The 20707-nt window shown below is 36.8% G+C and overlaps 1 protein-coding gene across 2 annotated transcripts in view; it reads right to left on the minus strand.

Annotated features, from left to right (window-relative positions):
* Nucleotides 1–2477: 2477 nt before the first annotated feature.
* BAZ1A (bromodomain adjacent to zinc finger domain 1A) overlaps nt 2478–20707 on the minus strand; it is a 92130-nt gene continuing 73900 nt past the window's right edge. For both annotated transcript variants that reach the window (XM_059373072.1, XM_059373071.1), the window contains 9 exons: nt 19823–19986; nt 18956–19110; nt 17851–17999; nt 9792–10039; nt 9474–9700; nt 7643–8115; nt 5481–5623; nt 3236–3323; nt 2478–2790 (listed from right to left, as the gene is read on the minus strand). In XM_059373072.1, coding sequence (XP_059229055.1) covers nt 2594–2790; nt 3236–3323; nt 5481–5623; nt 7643–8115; nt 9474–9700; nt 9792–10039; nt 17851–17999; nt 18956–19110; nt 19823–19986 — 1844 coding nt within the window. In that variant the 3' untranslated portion in view covers nt 2478–2593. The remainder of the gene's footprint in view (nt 2791–3235; nt 3324–5480; nt 5624–7642; nt 8116–9473; nt 9701–9791; nt 10040–17850; nt 18000–18955; nt 19111–19822; nt 19987–20707) is intronic.

The raw sequence follows: 20707 nt of genomic DNA on the forward strand, positions 1-20707 counted from the left end.
CTTTAAAATCTTTTTCACTGAGGCACCTGGCTGGCTCAGTGGGTTAGGCCTCTGCCTTCCAGCTCTGGTCATGATCTCAGGGTCCTCGGATCGAGCCCCGCATCGGGCTCTCTGCTCAGCAGGGAGCCTGCTTCCTCCTCTCTCTCTGCCTGCCTCTCTGCCTACTGTGATTTGTCAAGTAAATAAATGAAATCATTAAAAATAAATAAATAAAAATTTTTGTCACAGAATTCTAACATGTCATCTTGGTGTTGGGATCTTTCTTTTTTTCATTCGGTTTGAGACCTTCTAGGTTTGTGGTGTAATTTTCAACTAAAACATGGACATTTTTGTATTATAAGACTCTGGACCTTATTTAAATCTTCCTTCTTCGTGGGCTTTCTCTGATCCCACTGGCAGGGAAAGCCTGGGAACTGCCTTGTAATTGCCAGATGCAGTAGAAATCCAAGTTTCCCACTCAGCCACTTATGGCAGCAGAAATGGGGTTCCCATTTCTGGCCAGTGGTGTGACTCTAGGCACCTCCTGCACAGAGACTGTTGGGGGAGCAGAACAAATATGTCACTCCTGACTGGTAGGGATCAAAGTCCAGGCTTCCTACTAAGTCTCTGCTCGCACCACTCCAGTGGGGGTGCTGGGGCACCTCATTTTATCCTTATTAGGGTGGAAGTCTAGGCCCCCCACTTGATTTTTGCTGGGTGTGTGGGTAAGGCCAGTTTTTGTGGTGTCTGGCTGGAATGGAGTGGCTATTGTCTAAATGTTTTGTCTTATGAGGCTGTTCCTTTGCTGGTCCTTTTGCTAGGAAAAGCTTTTGTTGTGGCCTTTTGTTTGTTTGTGCCGTTTAGAATTTCTAGTTGCCGGCTTCTTCAGCATCTTCTGGATATATGAGCCAAAAAGAAAACCCAGGGAACTCATCACTCTTTCCTCAGATTCCAAGGTCTCCAGACAGTCTGCCTCCTCTCCAACTTTCAGTCTTAAGTTGCTTTATACATAACAGTCAGGGTTTTCAGGTTCTTGTTTCTTTTTTAAGATTTTATTTATTTATTAGAGAGATGGAGAGAGAGCACAAGTAGGCAGAGCAGCCGGCAGAGGGAGAGGGAGAAGCAGGCTCTTTGCTGAGCAGAGAACCTGAGGCAGGGCTCAATCCCTTGGGATCATGACCTGAGCCGAAGGCAGATCCTTAATGACTAAGTGACCCTTGTGCTCCCAAAGTAAAATTTTCTAAGACATTTGGTTATTGGCATATGAAGTAATTACAAACTTACCAAAAGTTACAGTTGTGAACATATTCCTGCAAAGAATCCAGAGAGTTGATCATCTCAAAGACGTAAGAGAAAGACCTGAAAGAGGGGAACTACCGAATAAACAAACCTAATTAAATGAGAATATGGTTTTGTCAAGATTTAGATGAGCAAATAGAGGGATGACTCTATTGCCTCCCAAAAAGTCCTGGGGAAGACATTGCCTTCTGCATCCTAAAGAGGAAGAGCTACTCCTATAAAACTGGGGCCCCTGTATATCTTCCACACCTAAGAAATAGAACTATTTTATTTAAAAATGTCTGAGTGGTGTTTTTTTAAGCAGGTAGGCATATTCCAAACCTCCTTTCTTTCGTTTACTGAGAATCCCTGTCACAGGCTGTTACTATTCTTAATGGGAGGAATCTTACTCCTCCAAGGGTTTGGGCCCCAAAAGATGCAAATCCCACTGCCATGGTACAATAAATTAGTTCCTATGGTCGGTAGGTATCATATGTAATAGTACAATTCTGATTTGTAAAAATTCTAGATTCAGAATACTTGAAAAACACGTATTATTTTATTTGTACATTTAAAAAGTTGTACATAGAAACTTGTAATACAGTTCTATAAAACTGGAAGAACTGTCAGGGAAGAGGGAGGGTGTTACCTTTTACTGATTGATCATGAAGGAAGTTAGAGAAATAAAACAAAAACACAGTAAAATGTTTAAAAAAATTAAAGAACATTTTCCAGGTACAAATTTTATAAATACAAAACAAATTCACAAATTATTTTGAATGCTAAATAAATATCTAGTTAATAAACTCAGACTTAATACCTCCGGCCAGCACTGGTACAGCACTGCAAGGATATAAAATTCGATTCATTCATGTGTAGTGTTGAAAGAATGTGTTCATTAAACAATTCTTAGACATATACACTTTTCTAAACTGTGCTATAATAGAAGATTTATCTGTATACAGACAAATCTTCCTTCATATCACTTCTAAAAAAAAAATCAAGGACAAAATAAATCACAGGTGAAAAAATATTTTCAAAGATATTGGGACACATGAATGATCTCAAAATGTACAAAAACCTCTGTAAACCAGTACTGTATCCAATACATCTATTAAACTTATTAGATACTGAACAAAACTGTAGCAAAGGAAATCTTTCCTACATTCTCCTGAGTGCTTAATATTAAAATTGAGAATATAGTGCAGGCCACACTTCAGTGTGGTCAATCAGTTGTTATTGCTTTATATATATATGTCTGCTTTAGAGCATGATTTAATGTTCCATTTTCATGAACAATTTGTTTTCCTCAAATACATCCTTTAAAAGGACAAAATTAGATTCGTGACTTTTTTGCAGCTGGTGGTGTGCTAACTTGATCCACGTTCCCAGGAGTGACATGGAGTCCAAGTTTTTGAGCCTGAATATGAAAAAATGCTTGAAGCCTAGTTCCAGCTTTTGCTTCACTTGTGTTACGAGGGTTGTACTCAAAGCAGTTTGAAAACATTAACTCAATATCATCGATAAATTCCGCTAGAAAGAAAAAAACAAATGAAATTAGAATAAAAGTACATAATTTATAAACCTAATTGTTTGTTTATATGATATCTGGAAATGTCATTAAGAAAATGTAAGTCCACTTTTTTCTTTAGAAATTGAAGCCTCTGAAACAAGGTAGCAGATCTAAAGCTCAAAACTGTTTAACTACTAATGCTTTAACATTGTTCTACAGAAACTATGCAATTATGTAATTAGGAATGTTACATAATTACTCAGGACTTCTATTAAGTCAGATTCTACAAAATATCTAACTCATTCAAATCGCTATCTCTTCCTTCATCTACACAGACAGCATTTTAGAGACCTCTTGGGATCCCATCTACATAATCACATTAATATACATCATTTAAATCACAAGAAAACAGCTGTTACCTCTTTAAACAAAAATAATTATCAGAGAAGAACATAAATTACTTACATGCTAATTTATATTCACATTTGTTCACTTTTTCACGAATTATATTTAAGGCAATGGGCTTTTTGATGATGTCATAATAGTCTGGGACCTGTAAAATAATTCAAACATATCTCTTGTCTCTTGTATAGAAAATTTATCAGAATGTGTTATGGTGAGTGGTGGGAATTGTGTAAGACTGAGGATTCACAGACCTGAACCCCTGAAGCAAATAATACATTATATGTTAATTAAAAAAAAAAAAAAGAAAGAAACGAAATTTATCAGAGATAAGAGGTCAAATATGTGAAGGTTCTGCACTTAATATCAACTGAATATTAATTTTTGAATACTATTATTCCATTAAAACCACTTAATATGCTTCAGTCACTATAATGTTATAGAAGCTTATTTGATACTATAAAAAAATGACAGCTTATTGTGAAAAGAAAAAGCTTATGATTTTTCTTGTGTGCTCTCTATTTCTCTCCAAGAGATACATATATGTATCTATAAAGTTACTTAATGAGCATTATTGCATTTGTAATAAATAATAAAATGTATGTAACAAAACTTAGTTCAGCACAACTACTACTCAGGAAAAATAAAAGTCAAATGGAGATTTAATTTTGCAGGATGCTATCCAATGGTAATTAGTCCTTCACATTTAAAAAAAATATATTTTATTATTTGACAGAGAGAGACACAGTGAGAGAGGGAACACAAGCAGGGGGAAGTGGGAGAGGGAGAAGCAAGCCTCCTGCTGAGCAGGGAGCCTGATGTGGGGCTCCGTCCTAGGACCCTGGAATCATGACCTGAGCTGAAGGCAGATGCTTAACTGAGCCACCCAGGCGCCCCAATCCTTCCTCTAGAAATCTCAAAGTAGAATTTGGAAGGTGTCACTTTTCATTCAGAAACCTTCACCTAACACACCTGACAAGTGAGACCCTTTATAATCTACTTGTGCCTCTCTAACGTACCTTTTATTCCATTCAAACTACCCATCATTTCCCATATTCTCACCTCTGGGTCTTTAACTTATCACACTCTTTTCATGAAATGTCCTTATTCCATTTCTCACTGTTGAAATTTCACCTATCTTTAATGACCAGACCAAACAGTTTCCATTAAAAACTTTCACATTCCTGCTATTCCCACCCTCCGAGATGCTCAAATCAATCTCCTTTTCTTCTGTACTTCTGGAAGTCCATGAGAACTTCTTTACTGGGGGAGCGGTGAACTGGGTGATGGGTACTAAGGAGGGCACGGGTTGTAGTGAGCACTGGGTGTTCTACGCAACTAACGAATCACTGAACACTACATCAAAAACTAAGGATGTAATGGGGCACCTGGGTGGCTCAATGGGTTAAGCCTCTGCCTTCAGCTCAGGTCATGATCCCGGGGTCTGGAGATCGAGCCCCACATCTGGCTCTCTGCTCCGCAGGGAGCCTGCTTCCTCCTATCTGCCTACCTCTCTGCCTATTTGTGATCTCTCTTTCTGTCAAATAAATAAATAAAATCTTTAAAAAAAAAAAAAAAAAAAACTAAGGATGTACTGTATGCTGGCTAATTGAACATAATGAAAAAAATTAAAATTAAAAAAATAAGTTAAAATGCTTTAAAAAATATTAAAAAAAATAAACTAATCTGATTCTATTAAAAAAAAAAGAACTTCTATTATAGCACTATCACACTGTCCCATCTGCTGCAGCTCATGACATGCCCCACATGTATCAATAACTCCAGCACCATCTCAAATGCCTTAGTGTGAGGCCATCTCTGTTTTTACGAGTACCTACCTTTCACATCAGTGTTCTTACACAGTGAGATCTCAGCATCAGCAACATCTCAGATCTAGCGAATTAAGAACTCTGGGGTGAGGCCCAGTAACCTGTGTTTTAAGAAGCCCCCACCGCCCAGGTGATTCTGGTGTATACCGAACATTGAGAACAGCTGTTTTACATTACAGAAATACCAAGAATAGTACACAGTTGAATTAAATCTACTCATACTCCTTACACAGAATAAACACATTGGAGCCATGTCAACATACTGTCACCATGCATGAGAACTGGTCACAAGGTTAGAGGGGACTAAGGAGAGCATGCTCTCTAGTGGCCTTTTTTTCAGTGTGGAAACTAACTTTCCAAGTGTTTAAAAAACAAAGTAAATAGTGACTAATGGGTGTTTTGGCTACCTCAAAGTTGCCATGCAGACTAAATCAGATCATATATACATGACTACATTTGATCAAGTGTAATAATATTACCTGGATTTTGGAAACGAGTTTCAGAAAAGGCCAGCTATCATCATGGCGTACCAGTTCCACAACGAGCTGTTCAAAAGCAGACAATTCATGGACACCTCCTTGTCGACCAGAACTCCTTCGATTCAGGGTCAGAGGAGAGGATTCTAAATAAATAATTAATTTTAGGTGATGACAAAGCAAAATATTTGATCACTACAGGCTTTATGGGTATATAAATGCAACATAAATGCAAACAGAAAACTGATATTCTATATATGCTGAAATAAACTAACTTACATTCTGAAACATGAAAATCTGAACTAAATATTCACTCTTTCCTGTTTAAAAAAAACTTTATTTTATTTTATTATTTTTTATGATTATTAATTTTTTAAAAAGGTTTTTATTTAAGTAATCTTTACATCCAATGTGGGGCTTGAACTCATGACCTTGAGATGAAGAGTCGCAAGCTCTTCCAATGGAGCCAGCCAGGCACCCCTAAAGATTTTATTTTTAAGTCATCTTTACACCCAATGTGGGTCTCAAACTTACAACCCCAAGATCAAGAGTTGCATGCTCTACCGACTGAGCTAGCCAGGTGCCTCACTATCTCCTTTTTGATCATAAAATTTCCAAATTAATTAAACATTTATTGGGAACATGCTATAAACATGTTTTATTAATTAAACATGTTTTATTTATTATTATTTATTTATTTATTATTAATTAAACACGTTTTATTTATTAACCTACTGTAATATGAAAGAAAATTCCTAGGACATAAAGTTTATTTTTTGCCTATTCTATTAAAAATATTTTTTCAACTATAATAAGCAAGCAAGCAATTCTCCAGAATTTCCTGAAACACATCCTTAGGAAAGCAAACTCTTCAGATCTAGCAAGTAGGCCTCTTTAAAATTATCCTGCATAATAGAAATGTAATGCTCAACAATGAAGTAAAAGATTATCTTAAAAAGATAAAGATAATCTCCCTATTTATTGGGGGGGGGGAGGAGCAAGTTGTGGGGCAGGGAGGAGCAGAGGCAGAGGGACAAGTAGACCCCAGGCTGAGTGTGGAGCCTGAGGTGGGCTTCAGTCCTGTGACCCTGGAATCACAAACTGAGCCAAAATCAAGAGTCAGTCCCTCCACCAACTGAGCCACCCAGGTGTCCCTATTATCTTAATTTTATATGGCGACTTTGTTAAAGCAAAATGCTGACAAAACTCAAGGTATATATAATGAAATCTCAAGAGTATGAATTAGCATAGTTCATACTATGAATTCAGGTATTTAAATTCTCCGCTTAAATATAAATGCATACATTTCCTCCTCCCCCTTTGTCACTGGAACCAGGTTAGTAATTTTATAAATGAATTAAAAAATTTTTTTCTTAGCAGAGTTTTTTAGAATACAAATGTTTTAGGTATACTATGTTTCCAAATAGCTTGAAGTTCAGAATTGGTGAAAAGCAAAACAGATAGATAATGGGACAGGAAAAGCTAAATTAGATCTTGGTGCCAAGTTACCTGATACCATACCTTTCCACCATCCCCACAATCTGGTGATTGCATAACAGACTGTCTTCCATTCTTTCACCAATGAACACCTTAATCCTCTCAAGTATTTGAATAATGCAATACAACCTCTCTATAGTTCAAGGAACAGTATCATTTTTTATGTCTAATTTCATTTTTTGGAACTATCAAAGTTTTATTACTACTGATATTAAAGGAAAGAAATAATAGAATTGAAGAGATCATAAAGAGATTATTGCTTGGATAAAGATTACTATAAACAACAATTATCAGAAACTTCCCAAATAACCCAATGTAGCTTGTCTAGATGATGATGAGTATGTGTATTTTAAAGGAGGAAAAGAGAATGAAGTGTTATAACGTCTTCTACTGACACTACTGAAATGTTGGTCAATCTCTCCATTAGAGACAGGACACTGCAACTTTCTCACAACTACCTTACTAGAAAAATACTCGTATCATTTACATTATTCCCCAAAGTGCTGTCCTTTCAATGAATATTATGCCTCAGGCCACACTACTCCCTAGTCACTTTGTCTACTAAAGTGACAGCCTTTAAGAAATGATGCAAAATATCTCAACACTCAGTCTTCCCAAATGATTCTATTTTCTTAGGTAAGAATAATTTAAATTAGGCTTCTTCATACCTGTAGACTGTCTTTTCCTTCCTCTTCTCTTGGATTCACTATCTTGGAGAGAAAGTTTTGGAGTAACATTTAGAGATCTTGACTTGTCACCTGACTTCGTGGCAATGACTCTGAAGTTAGGGAAGTTGGGACTATTTTCTGGAGTACTATTAGCACTCTTCCTGCCTCTGCGTTTTCTACGAGGACTAAGTAATTCCACAAATACATCTGCTTGCAGTGGGCCGTAACTCTGGCGAGTAGAACGACCAGCAATTCTTAAAGATTTAGTTTCTGTTGGAGGAGCAGACTTTATCTTTCTAAGGCTTCTACCACTGGTGGTTTTAGAGGGAACAGTTGTTTTGGGTGTACTCTGCTGACTCCTTGAAGTATATCTTCCAGGATCTTGTCGTTGGCCACGACTTGAGAAAGAAGAGCTAAGTCTCCCTCTTGTTTTAATTGGCAATCTAACTTGCGGTCTTCCTCGTTTTGGTGGGCTGTAAATATTGTTAGAAAACATAATTATTGTACAGAGAAACAATGTGCATAAGATTATGTCTATTCCCCTTGTTCTACTATTCAGCCAGTGAGTTCTACATACATTTCTTTGGTGTCCTTACGCTACAGGAGACTATCACTTTTCATTACCATTGATGCTGAGGTAACCCACAGATTGGTCAAAGTAGGCCCTAAACCTGTCCTGAATATGAAGCTAAGAATCTCTTTGCCATTTTCTGATTGTCAAGGTAAAATACAGAACTAGGTTCAACACTTTAGTAAACTCTATTCCCAACATGGGGCTAGAACTCATGACCCTCAGATCAAAAGTTACATGCTCCACTGACTGAGCCAGCCAGGCACCCCTACGTTCATCCTTCAATTGCCTTTAAGTTGTAGACAAGGACGAAACAACCCCATTAAGCCTCTTTTTATCCATCTGCCCACATATCTGGACTTTCAGTTTACCTAAAATATTTCCAAGTATTTTCTAAATTCATTATCATCTTTATGTCTAACACAAATACTGCCCTTATCATCTATAGGGATGACGGCTCCTACTAGGTGGAGCTAGTAAAAAGTAACAACTTGCTTACATTAGATGGGGCAGCTCTCTCTACCTATCCTCCGCAGACTGGCCTTTCTGTACTTTCTCAGTCCAAAGCTGCCCTTGTTTTACATCCACTTTCCTGATTCCACATGAATGGGGTTCAAATGTTAAAAAGGTGGGGAGGTCTTGGGGCAAACAAGGGGGAGAAAGCTCTAGTGCTGCCATAGCAGGAATGACCAGGCCCCCACTCCACCCCATTCATTTGGCCTGGGTGACACAGCTTGCTAAGTTGCAGAACACCTGGTTATATGGTGGTATAGAAGTTGTTTCTGGGGGCTAATGTGGAAGGAGTAGAAGATTACCAGGTGCTTCCTGGCCTTTCTGTCACTCTCTCTATAAATGCCAAGACCACCAATATTTGAAGATAACTCCTTGAGAAAGCAAGAGAGGCACTGGGAAGCTGCATTCATCTTTATATCATGAATATCCTTTGGGACGCTTATTTGCTGCTTTAGGCATAAAATTAAGTAAAAATCAAACTCAGCGGGTCTGGATTGGTATTCCTGTCCAAACGTGAGCTCATATTTGATTTTATGACCTGGCTAAACTCACATAGGTACTACACTCCCTTAGGAATAACTTTAAATTCTTAGAATACTAAAGCAAGGAAAACTTCAGGCCACCATATTACATACCAGTTTTAAAAAAGTTGTGGGCCCCAATCATTCCATTTGTATTTGAGTAGTCAAGAGACTGTTATTTAGCTATGACTCGCAAACTCTCACTTTGTTGCATGTTAGGACTTACCTGACTTCTTCCTCTTCGTGAGAATCATCTTCATCTTGTTCTATCTCATACTCCTCCTCCTCACTTTGACCCTCTTCATCATCATCATCAACTTCATCGTCCTCGTCTTCCATACCATCTTCCATCTCTTCATCACTTTCCAAGGATGGTCTCTGTCTAGATGAGAGTCTTCTAGAACGTTGCTTTGGCCGACACTCTGGACAAAACCAGTCGCCTTCAGGCACAGTCTGACAAGTCACAGAAATGATCATTAGTCATCTGTCACTCAAAAATCAATCACTCAATTCTAATCTAAGGCCCAGAAGAGGAAAAAACTACCTTGAGCTTTGGTCGAACACAATAGGTGTGATGACCCCGATCACAACCATCGCAGAGTACCATGTTTTCAGCATCACCCTTCTTTCGGCATATCTTGCAACGAGCATTCAATATAGATTTAGACCATATCACACTACGATCCAAGGTGGAGAGATGAAGAAAGACTTGGGACAGACTAGCAGAAGCAAGGAGAGACTCTCTCCAACGGTCCAGGACTGTTTTGTAAGAACGTCCACTGTCACTGGCATCTTAAATGACAAAGTAAAGTGATTTAAGTTTCTAGACAAACCTTCAGATATCTCCTAGAGTTATTTTCTTGGTATTTTAAACAGGTTAGATATTAAAGTTCTAAAACTTAACAAAAAGATCATGTTGATATTAAAAATGAAACCGCATGTTAAAGAAAATATTTGCTGAGCCACATCTTATTTGTGACATAAGAAATTACTTAAATCCTAACTCAAAACTTCGGGATTCCAACTGTTAAAAAAAGAAAAATAACTTAGGCAATATGTTCTCAAACTTGTCTGACCTGACTTACTAGCTAGATATGATTACAAGCCATTTACTATCCATTTGAGTCAAGAATATTGCTTCCTCTTTTTGGATAAAGGATGGACTGCTCTTGGATGCCTGGGTGGCCCAGTGGGTTAAAGCCTCTGCCTTCAGCTCAGGTTATGATCTTAGGGTCCTGGGGTCGAGCCCTGCATTGGGCTCTCTGCTCAGCAGGGATCCTGCTTCCCCCTCTCTGCCTGCCTCTCTGCCTACTTGTGATCTTTCAAATAAATAAATAAAATCTTAAAAAAAAAAAAAGATGGACTGCTCTCTTAGTTAAATACCAATCATATATGATTTTTTTGGGGGGGCTGATGAAAATTTTCTGAAATTAGATCGTGGTGAATGGTTGTACAACTGTAAATATACTAAAACCCACTAAATTATATACTTCTTAAAAGGATGAATTTTGCTTATGTGAACTACATCTCAATAAAGCTATTATTAAAAATATCAATTATGTAGAAATGCCAACTCTATTGTCTTCTATCTCTAAGAAAATATTTTTTTAAATGAGGTAAATTAAAAAATACTAATATCTCACGTTTCCCAAAAGAACTTTCAGTACCAATATCTACATAAGAACATTTGAAACTTCCTTTCATTAATAACATCATTCTTTTGTCTTCTGGACTAAAAAATTTATTAAAAGTCATTTGATTAGGGGCACCTGGGTGGCTCAGTTGGTTAAGCATCTGCTTTCAGTTTGGATCATGATCTTGGGGTCCTGGGATTGAGCCCTGCATTAGGCTCCCAGCTTGGTGGGAGCCTGTTTCTCCCTCTGCCTCTCCCTGCTGCTACCTCTGCTTGTTCTCTCTCTGTCAAATGAATGAGTAAAATCTTAAAAAATAAGTCATTTGGTTAGATGGTATTAACTAGCCGGCCTATCATTTTACATTAGCATGTGATTTCTCTCTTCAATTAATATTCAATTATTGCTGACACATTAGTTTTCCTGACATTAAACTTAATTATGAAGGGACTACCACATAATGTCAAAATTCTACAAGGTATATATGACTTCATATATAGTTTGTTTCTATTATGATATCTTTCCTACTATTACCCTCAAAAAAAGTCCTTTTGGGCAGTAGCCTAATGGTTAAGGGAATATAGGCTCTGGAGTCCGTCTGCCTTGGGGTAAGTACTAGCTCCCCTATGTGAGTGAGCTCGGTCAAGTTACTTAACTCCTCTGTGCCTCAGGTTCCCCAACAGTAATATGTATATACCATCTACCTCTGAGGGCTATTGGGAAGATTAAGTGGGGTAATATACACAAGACAAGTAAAATGCCGGTCATGGAGTAAATACTGTTACTGTTAACCATTATTCCTACATTATACTGTTCCTCCCGTGTGCCACTATTTAGAAGATAGGAGAAGTCTATTCTATGGTCCCTATCTTCAAGAAATTTTTTATATAGCTAGGAGAACACAGGAGTTGAAGTCAGAAAAGAGCAGACTGCCAAACACTAGTAAGTCTTGAGCTCCTATTTCTCGGGCAGGATGAGAGAGACAGGACTTGAAATCTAGGGCTCACCCAATGTGTTAAATCCTTTCTGGAAAGCTAGAACTCCAAAGCTATATCCTCAAGCATCAGGTGGAAAAGGGTACCATGAGGAAAAAAAGTAGTGAGGAAATCAGCTTATCTGGACCTTGAAGTTGGGTGGAAAGGGAAAATAAATCTACCCGAGAACATGTAACTATAAGCAATGCATTAAGCAGTTTAAAACCTGAAAAACATAAGATTTTCAAAGTGGTCCAGGTTGGTAGTGACCTCAGGTGAATGACAGGAACAAGTACAAATCTTTGCAATTCTCTCTGAAGAAATTTCCATAGATCAAGTTCTGAGGAATGAGAGTTAACAGTCACACTCACAATGCACATGTGGAAACAAAACACTACAGGCAAGAGCTGGCAGAATCAGACCCATAAAGACTTGAGAGATTCGAATTGGACACAGGATATCTTAAAACATATTTAAGAAATGTTTTTTTTTTTTTAAATATGTATTTTTTTAATTTGACAGAGAGATCACAAGTAAGTAGAGAGGCAGGCAGAGAAAGAGGAGAAGCAGGTTCCCCACTGAGCAGAGAGCCTGACGCGGGACTCGATCCCAGGATCCTGAAACCATGACCGAGCTAAAGGCAGAGGCTTAACCCTCTGAGCCACCCAGGCGTCCCTAAGAAATAAATGTTTTGAAAATATAAGTAACCAAGCAGTTTGAAAAAGCTTAAGAACCTCCAAAAATAATTGAGAGCAATAACTCAATGGGAGAGGGAAAAAATAAAAGGGTCAAAGGCTCTTCAAGCAAAGCTAAAAAGAAATATTAGCAAAGTAGGAAATCAATACAGTAATACAGTCCATTTGATTTATTTCCACCCTCTCATTTGTGTTTTCTATTTGCCATGGTTTTTTGATATAAGGCTTCAAGAAAAGCTCTGGTCTGAGCAGGATCTCTAAGGAAGGAGGCAACAAAAACTGCTAGTTCAAAGATCTTGAAGAAATCTTCCTGGATAACTCAACTTAAGAGGACATTCTTATTAGTAAGTGCAAGAAATAAGGGTGGAAGAAAAAGCCAAACTGTAAAGAGCCTCTGGAACCTTGAAAGTCAGTATGAATGATTTTTAACTCAAAGGTTGGTGAAACATTAAGGGCTTTGATCAAAGAGTGTGCTTTAAGAAAATAAATCAATAGTAGCCCAAAGTCCAATTTTTATCCCACCTACTTTTATTGATCTATTATTATTATTTTAAAATTTATTTATTTGACAGAGAGAGACACAGCAAGAGAGGGAAAACAAGCAGGGGGAGTGGGAGAGGGAGAAGCAGTCTTTCTGCTGAGCAGGGAGCCTGACGCTGCACTCGATCCCAGGACACTGGGCTCATGACCTGAGCTGAAGGCAGACGCTTAACGAATGAGCCACCCATGAGCCCCTCCCACCGACTGTTAAATGGATGTTCACATTTTCACATTTTTATATAGTACCTAAATAAGGATGAAAAAGAGTGCATATAACTGATTCCATTTTTCTTTTGTCTTGCTGCTTCTTTAGATTATAAAATTCTCAAGGGCAGAAACATCTTGTTTCTCTTTTATCTTCCATCATGCTAGCACAAATAAATTCCTCAAGAAGTTAGGATTAGGATTTTACTAATATGAAATAATGGCAGAGTCATATGATCAATTATTACACTGGGAAATTTCATATTGTTAACTGCCACTACATAGTAATCCATGTGACCATGCTATGTAGGTTTTTCCCGGAGATAAAACAATACAAGAACTCCCACCCTATAACTCTCCCTATGCTAGTAAAAAAGAAGAAAAAAAAAGCTGTACATAAATACCATATGCAAAATAAATAAACAAACCTCCACCACTGTTCCGCTTTTTCACTAATAACTTAAGTATATTAAAATTCACAATGTCAACTTTTTATATACCAATTTTTAGAAAGTTTCATTAGCTGAGGTATGCAATGTAGAAGAAAAATGCTAGGAAGATGATATTGTTTTATAAGCTTGTTCCCAACTTCATTCCTTTCCAAAAAAATTAAATTCAAGGTTTTCTGTCAAAAGCTAAATATTCAAACTAGTACTCAGCAACATAGAAAATAAAATCATAATTCTTTAAAAAGACAGAATTCTTTAAAAAGTTAGTGAGTTCAGCCTCTGCCTTTGGCTCAGGTTATGATCCCAGGGTCCTGGGATCTAGCCCCGCATCGGGCTCTCTCCTCGGCAGGGAGCCTGCTTCCCTTCCTCTCTCTCTGCCTGCCTTTCTGCCTACTTGTGATCTCTGTCTGTCAAATAAATAAGATATTAAAAGAAAAAAAAAGTTGGGCGCCTGGGTGGCTCAGTGGGTTAAAGCCTCTGCCTTCGGCTCAGGTCATGATCCCAGGGTCCTGGGATCGAGCCCCACATCGGGCTCTCTGCTCAGCAGGGAGCCTGCTTCCTCCTCTCCCTCTGCCTGCTTCTCTGCCTACTTGTGATCTCTGTCAAATAAATAAAATCTTAAAAAAAAAAAAAGTTAAGAATTTACCACCTCTCACACTAGATTGATCTTCCTCTCTCTTTTTCTTATCCTTTCTTTCCTATCTCTTCTTTGATCTTTATTAATGTTATCTAATTTCAAATTGATAAAGTTAAAGGATTTTTTCATAGCTTAAGGATTTAACCATAAAGCATGAATTTATAAATAATGAAATTACCAACCTAAACAAACAGTTCTCACATATCTTACCTAAATTATTCAAATATGAGTATCTTCCTCAAGTTAAAAAAAAAAGCCAAGTTTTACTAATGTGATTAATTTCTAGAATAAAAGAGACATCCTGAGGAAGGTGGAATGTAAGTAGAATTCTTATTTCTTACTTGCTTCCTCAAGAAACTATAGTAATCCCTGAAACTAAACTGGGAAAATGCCTACCACAGTTAATTTGCTATGCTGAAAAATAATTGAAAGAATGGAGAATTTTAATATATATTCTATCTCAAACATTCATAAAGCAGAATCCCCATTTCTTTCCCACATTAAGGATATTCTTGATTACCTTGCTCTAAATATTTAGATTATCTTGAAACTCTAGAGGAACCTCTATCTCTTGTTGTCCCATTCAAAACAGATCCTCCAAAGGCTTAAACATAACACAAAAAGCGGGACGTCTGGGTGGCTCGGTTGGTTGAGCCACTGCCTTCAGCTCGGGTCATAATCCCAGAGTCCTGGCATCGAGTCCCACAGGGTTCGCCTGGTTTGTGGGGAGCCTGTTTCTCCCTATCCCTCTCCCCCTGCTTGTGCTCTCTTTCTCTCTGTCAAATAAATAAATAAAATCTTTAAAAAACAAATATAATACAAAAAGCTACAAACATCAATTATTCTATTAGCTTTTTATGGGGTAACAATGGTAGATGATAATATTCATATTATAAATGATCAACATCTAAACTTTGATCAACATTTACCACCAAAGTTAAGTTGAACTTTTCTTATTTCACCTTTAAGACCTCAAGCTGAAATTGTTTATTTTATATCCCTTAGGATGAAATTAATGTTCCAACACTCTTGTATACAAACTAGCGTAAAGAACACTATAGCTCTCAGCTCTCATATAACCTACTAGATGTAAATTGCAACATCTCCCAGCATTAACTTGTTCTCTTTGTCTAGATATTTAATGAGATATACTCATGAAAATATGGACACACTAAACAATTTGATGTTTTCCCCTTGAATTTATAAACAACTTTAATCGTTGGTAGTTTCAGAAATGTAAAAATCAGCAGAGCTGTCTTTTATCTCTTTTGGAATCACAGAATTAATGAATAGTAGTAAAATACTTATAAGGGCTACATAGTCTATAAATAACTTTAAAAAAATATTTTATTTATTTATTTGAGAGAGAGACAGTGAGAAAGGGAACACAGCAGAGGGAGTGGGAGAGGGAAAAGCAGGCTCCCCATGGAGCAGGAAGCCTGATGCAGATCATGACCTGAGCTGAAGGCAGACACTTAACGACTGAGTCACCCAGGCGCCCCTACAAATTACTTTTAATTGAAATTTTAATTTTAGTAATTGTAGATTCACATATGGTTGTAAGAAATAATAGAGAGGGATCATTTGTATATGTAATTCGATTTAGACACCAAGTATTTTTTTTTTTAAAGATTTTACTTATTTGAGAGAGAGACAGAGATACCAATAGAGATGGAGAGAGCACAAGCAGGAAGAGGGAGAAGCAGGCTCCCTGCTCAGCAGGGAGCCTGACCTGAAGCTTAATCCCAGGACCCCAGGATCATGGCCTGAGTACAAGGCAGACAGATGCTTAATCAACTGAGCTACCCATGCCCCAAGACACAGAAAATATTAAGAAATATTGAAGACTGCTAAGTAAGATTGATATAGGAAATACAAACTAATATTTTTATGAGCTATGACAATACATGTTTATTTCCACAACTGCTACCTCCAAATCTGAAAAGTGAGTTGTTGAGCTCATGGTGGAATTACCAATTTATAAAAATATGAATAGGTTTATTAGAACCTATTTATTATGAGATACTGGCCATAAACTTTTCAATTTCAAAACAGACATTTTACAAATACATTCACATTCTGACAGCACCATATATTTACAAAAACTTTGTTCTTACTATTCAAACAAGGTAATATTCAAATAATTTAAAAGGCATTTTAGTCTATTTAAGTTGCTTTCAATATGAGACCAAATGGATATGGTTTCATTTATTTATTTACTTATTTTGAAAGATTTTATTTATTTGAGAGCAAAAGAGAACATAAGCAGGGGAAGGGTCAGAGGAAGAGGGAGAAGCAGACTCCCTGCTGAGTGGGGAGCCCAATGTGGGCTGAAGGCAGATGCTTAACTGACTGAGCCACCCAGGTGCTGCAAGATACGGTTTTAAAATCTTTCTTCTACCCCACTACTGAGATACAAATTAACTTGAATATGACGAGTTATAAAGTAACGTATCAGAAAGAGCACACAGAAGTAGAAGAAATTATGAGTTATGGTATGAAAATTGATTTGGAACTCAAAACATATTTTCCTAAACACACAATGATTATGTTCCTAGATTAGTACCTAAAAAGGTATTTCATAAATTGCTAAACACACGATCCAGATTGTATCCTCTAAACATCCTACCATAAATTATAGAGCATTTCCTCATTTACGTACCCTTTAACACTTGGTATTTCTGACTTAGAGCTTCTTATACAGTGCTCAGGTTCCAATCCGATTACTGTTATTATTTTAAAGATGTAGTTACTCATTTTAGAGAGAGAGAGCATGAGAGGAGAGAGAGGTAGAGGGAGAGAGGGAGAGAGAATCCTCCAGCAGACTCTCCGCTGAGCATGGAGCCTGAAGTGGGGCTGAATCTCATGACTTTGAGATCATGACCTGAGCTGAAATAAAGTCATCACTCAACGAACTGAGCCACTCAGGCACCCCAGTGACCCATGTTATTTAACCATACCCGTAATGGCGGACATTTAAGTAGCTTCTTTGGGGTTCTGTTTTAGATAACAAACATTCATATACAGTTTTTGATTATGCAGGATCTGGCTAGTCACATGTTTTGGTAATCTTTCTTTTGATGAAACACTAAAGAAAAGACTGACAGAAAATTAAAAAGACAGTCATTAAGATGAGTACTTAGACTAAAACGTATTTAAGTACTATTGTTTTTGTAATCTTTTTAAAAAATTTTTTAAAAATTTTTAAATTTTTAAAATAAACATATAATGTATTATTAGCCCCAGGGATACAGGTCTGTGAATCGCCAGGTTTACCCACTTCACAGCTTAAGTACTATTTAAAAAAAAAAAAAAAACTCACCTGAAAGAACCCATGTTTTGGAATGAAAATACAATCTCAAGTTTTTCAAATTAGCCAACAGTATTGTGTCAGCCCGTGAGTTTATATTAAAGGGCAATTTTAGAATCCTTTAAAATAGAGCTAGTATTTAGAAGTAGAAATTGGTACTTACCAAGTGGAGCTTTGAGAAAACGTCGCTCAATGCCCTGCTCTATCTGAAAAAGTGCCATTGCCAGATAATGAACCACGTTGCTCACTGATTGCGGGGTACTTGCATTAGTTGAGACAGTACTAGGAGTTTCTGTTTTTACGCCCAAAAGTCTACAATGAAAACATGGAAGAGTTTATGGTACTTAAAAACACTGTTCGGTAAATAAAACTTGAGTTCAGTCCTCCAAATGCTTACTTACACCTGTGTAAGAAATAGTTTCCTCCATCTCATAGATCACATAAGCCAGTAAGAAATGGAGATATATACATGAATCAAGAGCTAAACTAAACACCAACTCATTTAATAAGGTCAGAAGGGCAAATATTTGGAGGGAAGGTGGATGAAACAAAGCTTAGGGGGAAAGGTTTTAGGCAGATGACCCAGTCACAGGCCTTTAAGATAAGTATCCCAGGCAGCTGCAGCTCCCTCTTTCTTTTTCTCTTGCTTCAACTTTTACTGGTTGGGACACTGATAGCTGCCTCTTCAGTTCCTTAGCCTCCCGTCTTATTCCCTTTGCAATAAATCTCCATGCTGCAGCTAAAATGATCATTTACATGTACAAACCTATCCGCTCAAAGCCTTCAGTACATCTTCCCTCCTAGGGTCGTATCTTCTTTTCTTTCCAGATAATAAACTCTTTTTAAGAGGGGTTACGCAAAAATAATTCTGAAAGTAAAAGTATCTGTCTATCGCTATAAAGACACAGGTTCTGATTAATAATTCATAAAATATTTAAGCCTACCACAATTTACTATTATCCTACAGAAAAGAAAATGGATAGAATAAAGTTACTTTAAAACCTTAAGTTCAAAGATTTTTCTTTTTTGAACTTGAGAAATTACCATTATCTTAACTAGCTGTCTTTTGGCTGCATTAGCACAAAGTAAAGTAAAAGAGAGCCTGAGGTTGAGGAAAATGTTCATTTCAGTGGTTACAAATATTAAAAGTCCACATGGTAAGATTTTTAAAACAATTTTTTAAAGAGAAAGAAACATTTACTGAAAAGAACCACATAACTGAAGTGGCAAGGAAATGAGACCGTTACTTTAGAAATATCCCTTTGTACCTGTCTTTTACTATGACCTTCGCTTGCTCATCAATTTCCATCTCTTCTACGTCTTCATTCACAGTCTTAATGATCCCATTTTCCTTGTTTTCCTCACTTAACAGCTCATACCGTCCACTCTCTAATGCTGATCTCCAGATGTGTCGATCTGTAACCTGTAACAAAACCCAAATTTACCAACCTGGAAAAATGGCCTATGTGGTTCCTAAGAAGTATGAGATTCAATGTACATATGAAAAATTCATGAATATTCTAGAACAGATTGTAAATCAAAAAGGGATCTAAACGGTTACTAAGTGGCCAAAATGAAATATGTATCATTCATAGATGGAAGCTTTAGCACCTCACTCTTTATATAGGGAAATCATAAACAATTCTAAGATTGGTCACCTGAGAGTAGCAAAAAAGTGACAGATGATAGCAAAGGAATGAATAGAACACACATATCAAGCATGAATTACTTACAGATTTTAAAAAGGTAACAAAGAAACCAATAAACAAACCAGACTCAGCAGAGCAGGCAGGAGCTAGTCAAGGAAGAAGAAAATATCCTTACACATTTTAATATCTCGGATGAAAATACCATAAAACAGATACTTAAAAAATACTAAAAATTAGTATTAAAAAGGTCAATTACATTCTATAAATTCTGTTTAAGAAAGCAGATAGCCATAGAGTATGTTTAAGGAAGATCTCTACCCATATATAAGTATTTTGATACAGGGGACAAACTTAATTTTCACAAAAAAATATAGCACTCCCATGTATTTATTCAAAACACACATGCCTTGCCTATACCAAATAAATAAACAAATATGACCAAAACTTTGGTAATTAGGTAAACCAAAAATGGGAACAGGTACAAACCTTGATTGCTCCTAATGTTCCTTGGTAGATTCTGTCTTCAATATCCAAAAGAAAATCTCTCAGCCTCAATTCAAGCTGTCTTTCTGCAGACATCTGAGCTGAATCATATGCAGTGGAAGACCTTCCCCGACTATAGGTTGGTTTGCTATCAGTTTGAGGTTTGTCTGAAATAGTTATCAATACCTTTATTATGATTTTCTTACTAAAAAATATAATGTCCCCAATGTGATGGCTATGATAGTGAGATAACTGATATAAAAACACTTAATAAATCCTCAAGTGCAAAAAATAGGGGGTAGTGGAAATGTTTGCACATCAAGTATCTGATAAGGAATTCATGTCTAGAATATCTGAAGAACTCTTACAACTCAATAAAAAGACATTCCTATAAGAACAGGCAATGAATGAATATGAATAGACTTTTAAGGAAGACATACAAACAGCCAATAAGACCATGAAAGGATGCTCGACATTATGAGTCTTTAGGAAAATTCACATAAAAACCAAAATAAAGTACCACTTCATACCTCTAAAATGGCTGGAATCTAAAAATCATCAATAACAAGTGTTGTCAAGGACGTGGAAAAATTCTAACCCTCAGACACTACTGGCAGGAATACAGAACGGTGCAGTTGCTTTGGAGAACAGTATGGCCGTTCAAGTGATTATGCAGAATTATCATATGACCCAGTAATTTCACTCTTAGATATACACCCAAGAGAAATGAAAACTTATGTTGAGACAAACACCTGTACATAAATGTTGACAGCAGCATTATTCATAACTGCCAAGATATGGAAACAAAAGCAATAATATCCATCAACTAACATATGGTTAAATAAAATGTGTTATATATTTATAGAATGGAGCATTATTTGGTTATAA

Source organism: Mustela nigripes, chromosome 13, assembly GCF_022355385.1.
Source record: "Mustela nigripes isolate SB6536 chromosome 13, MUSNIG.SB6536, whole genome shotgun sequence".
Lineage (NCBI taxonomy): Eukaryota > Metazoa > Chordata > Mammalia > Carnivora > Mustelidae > Mustela > Mustela nigripes.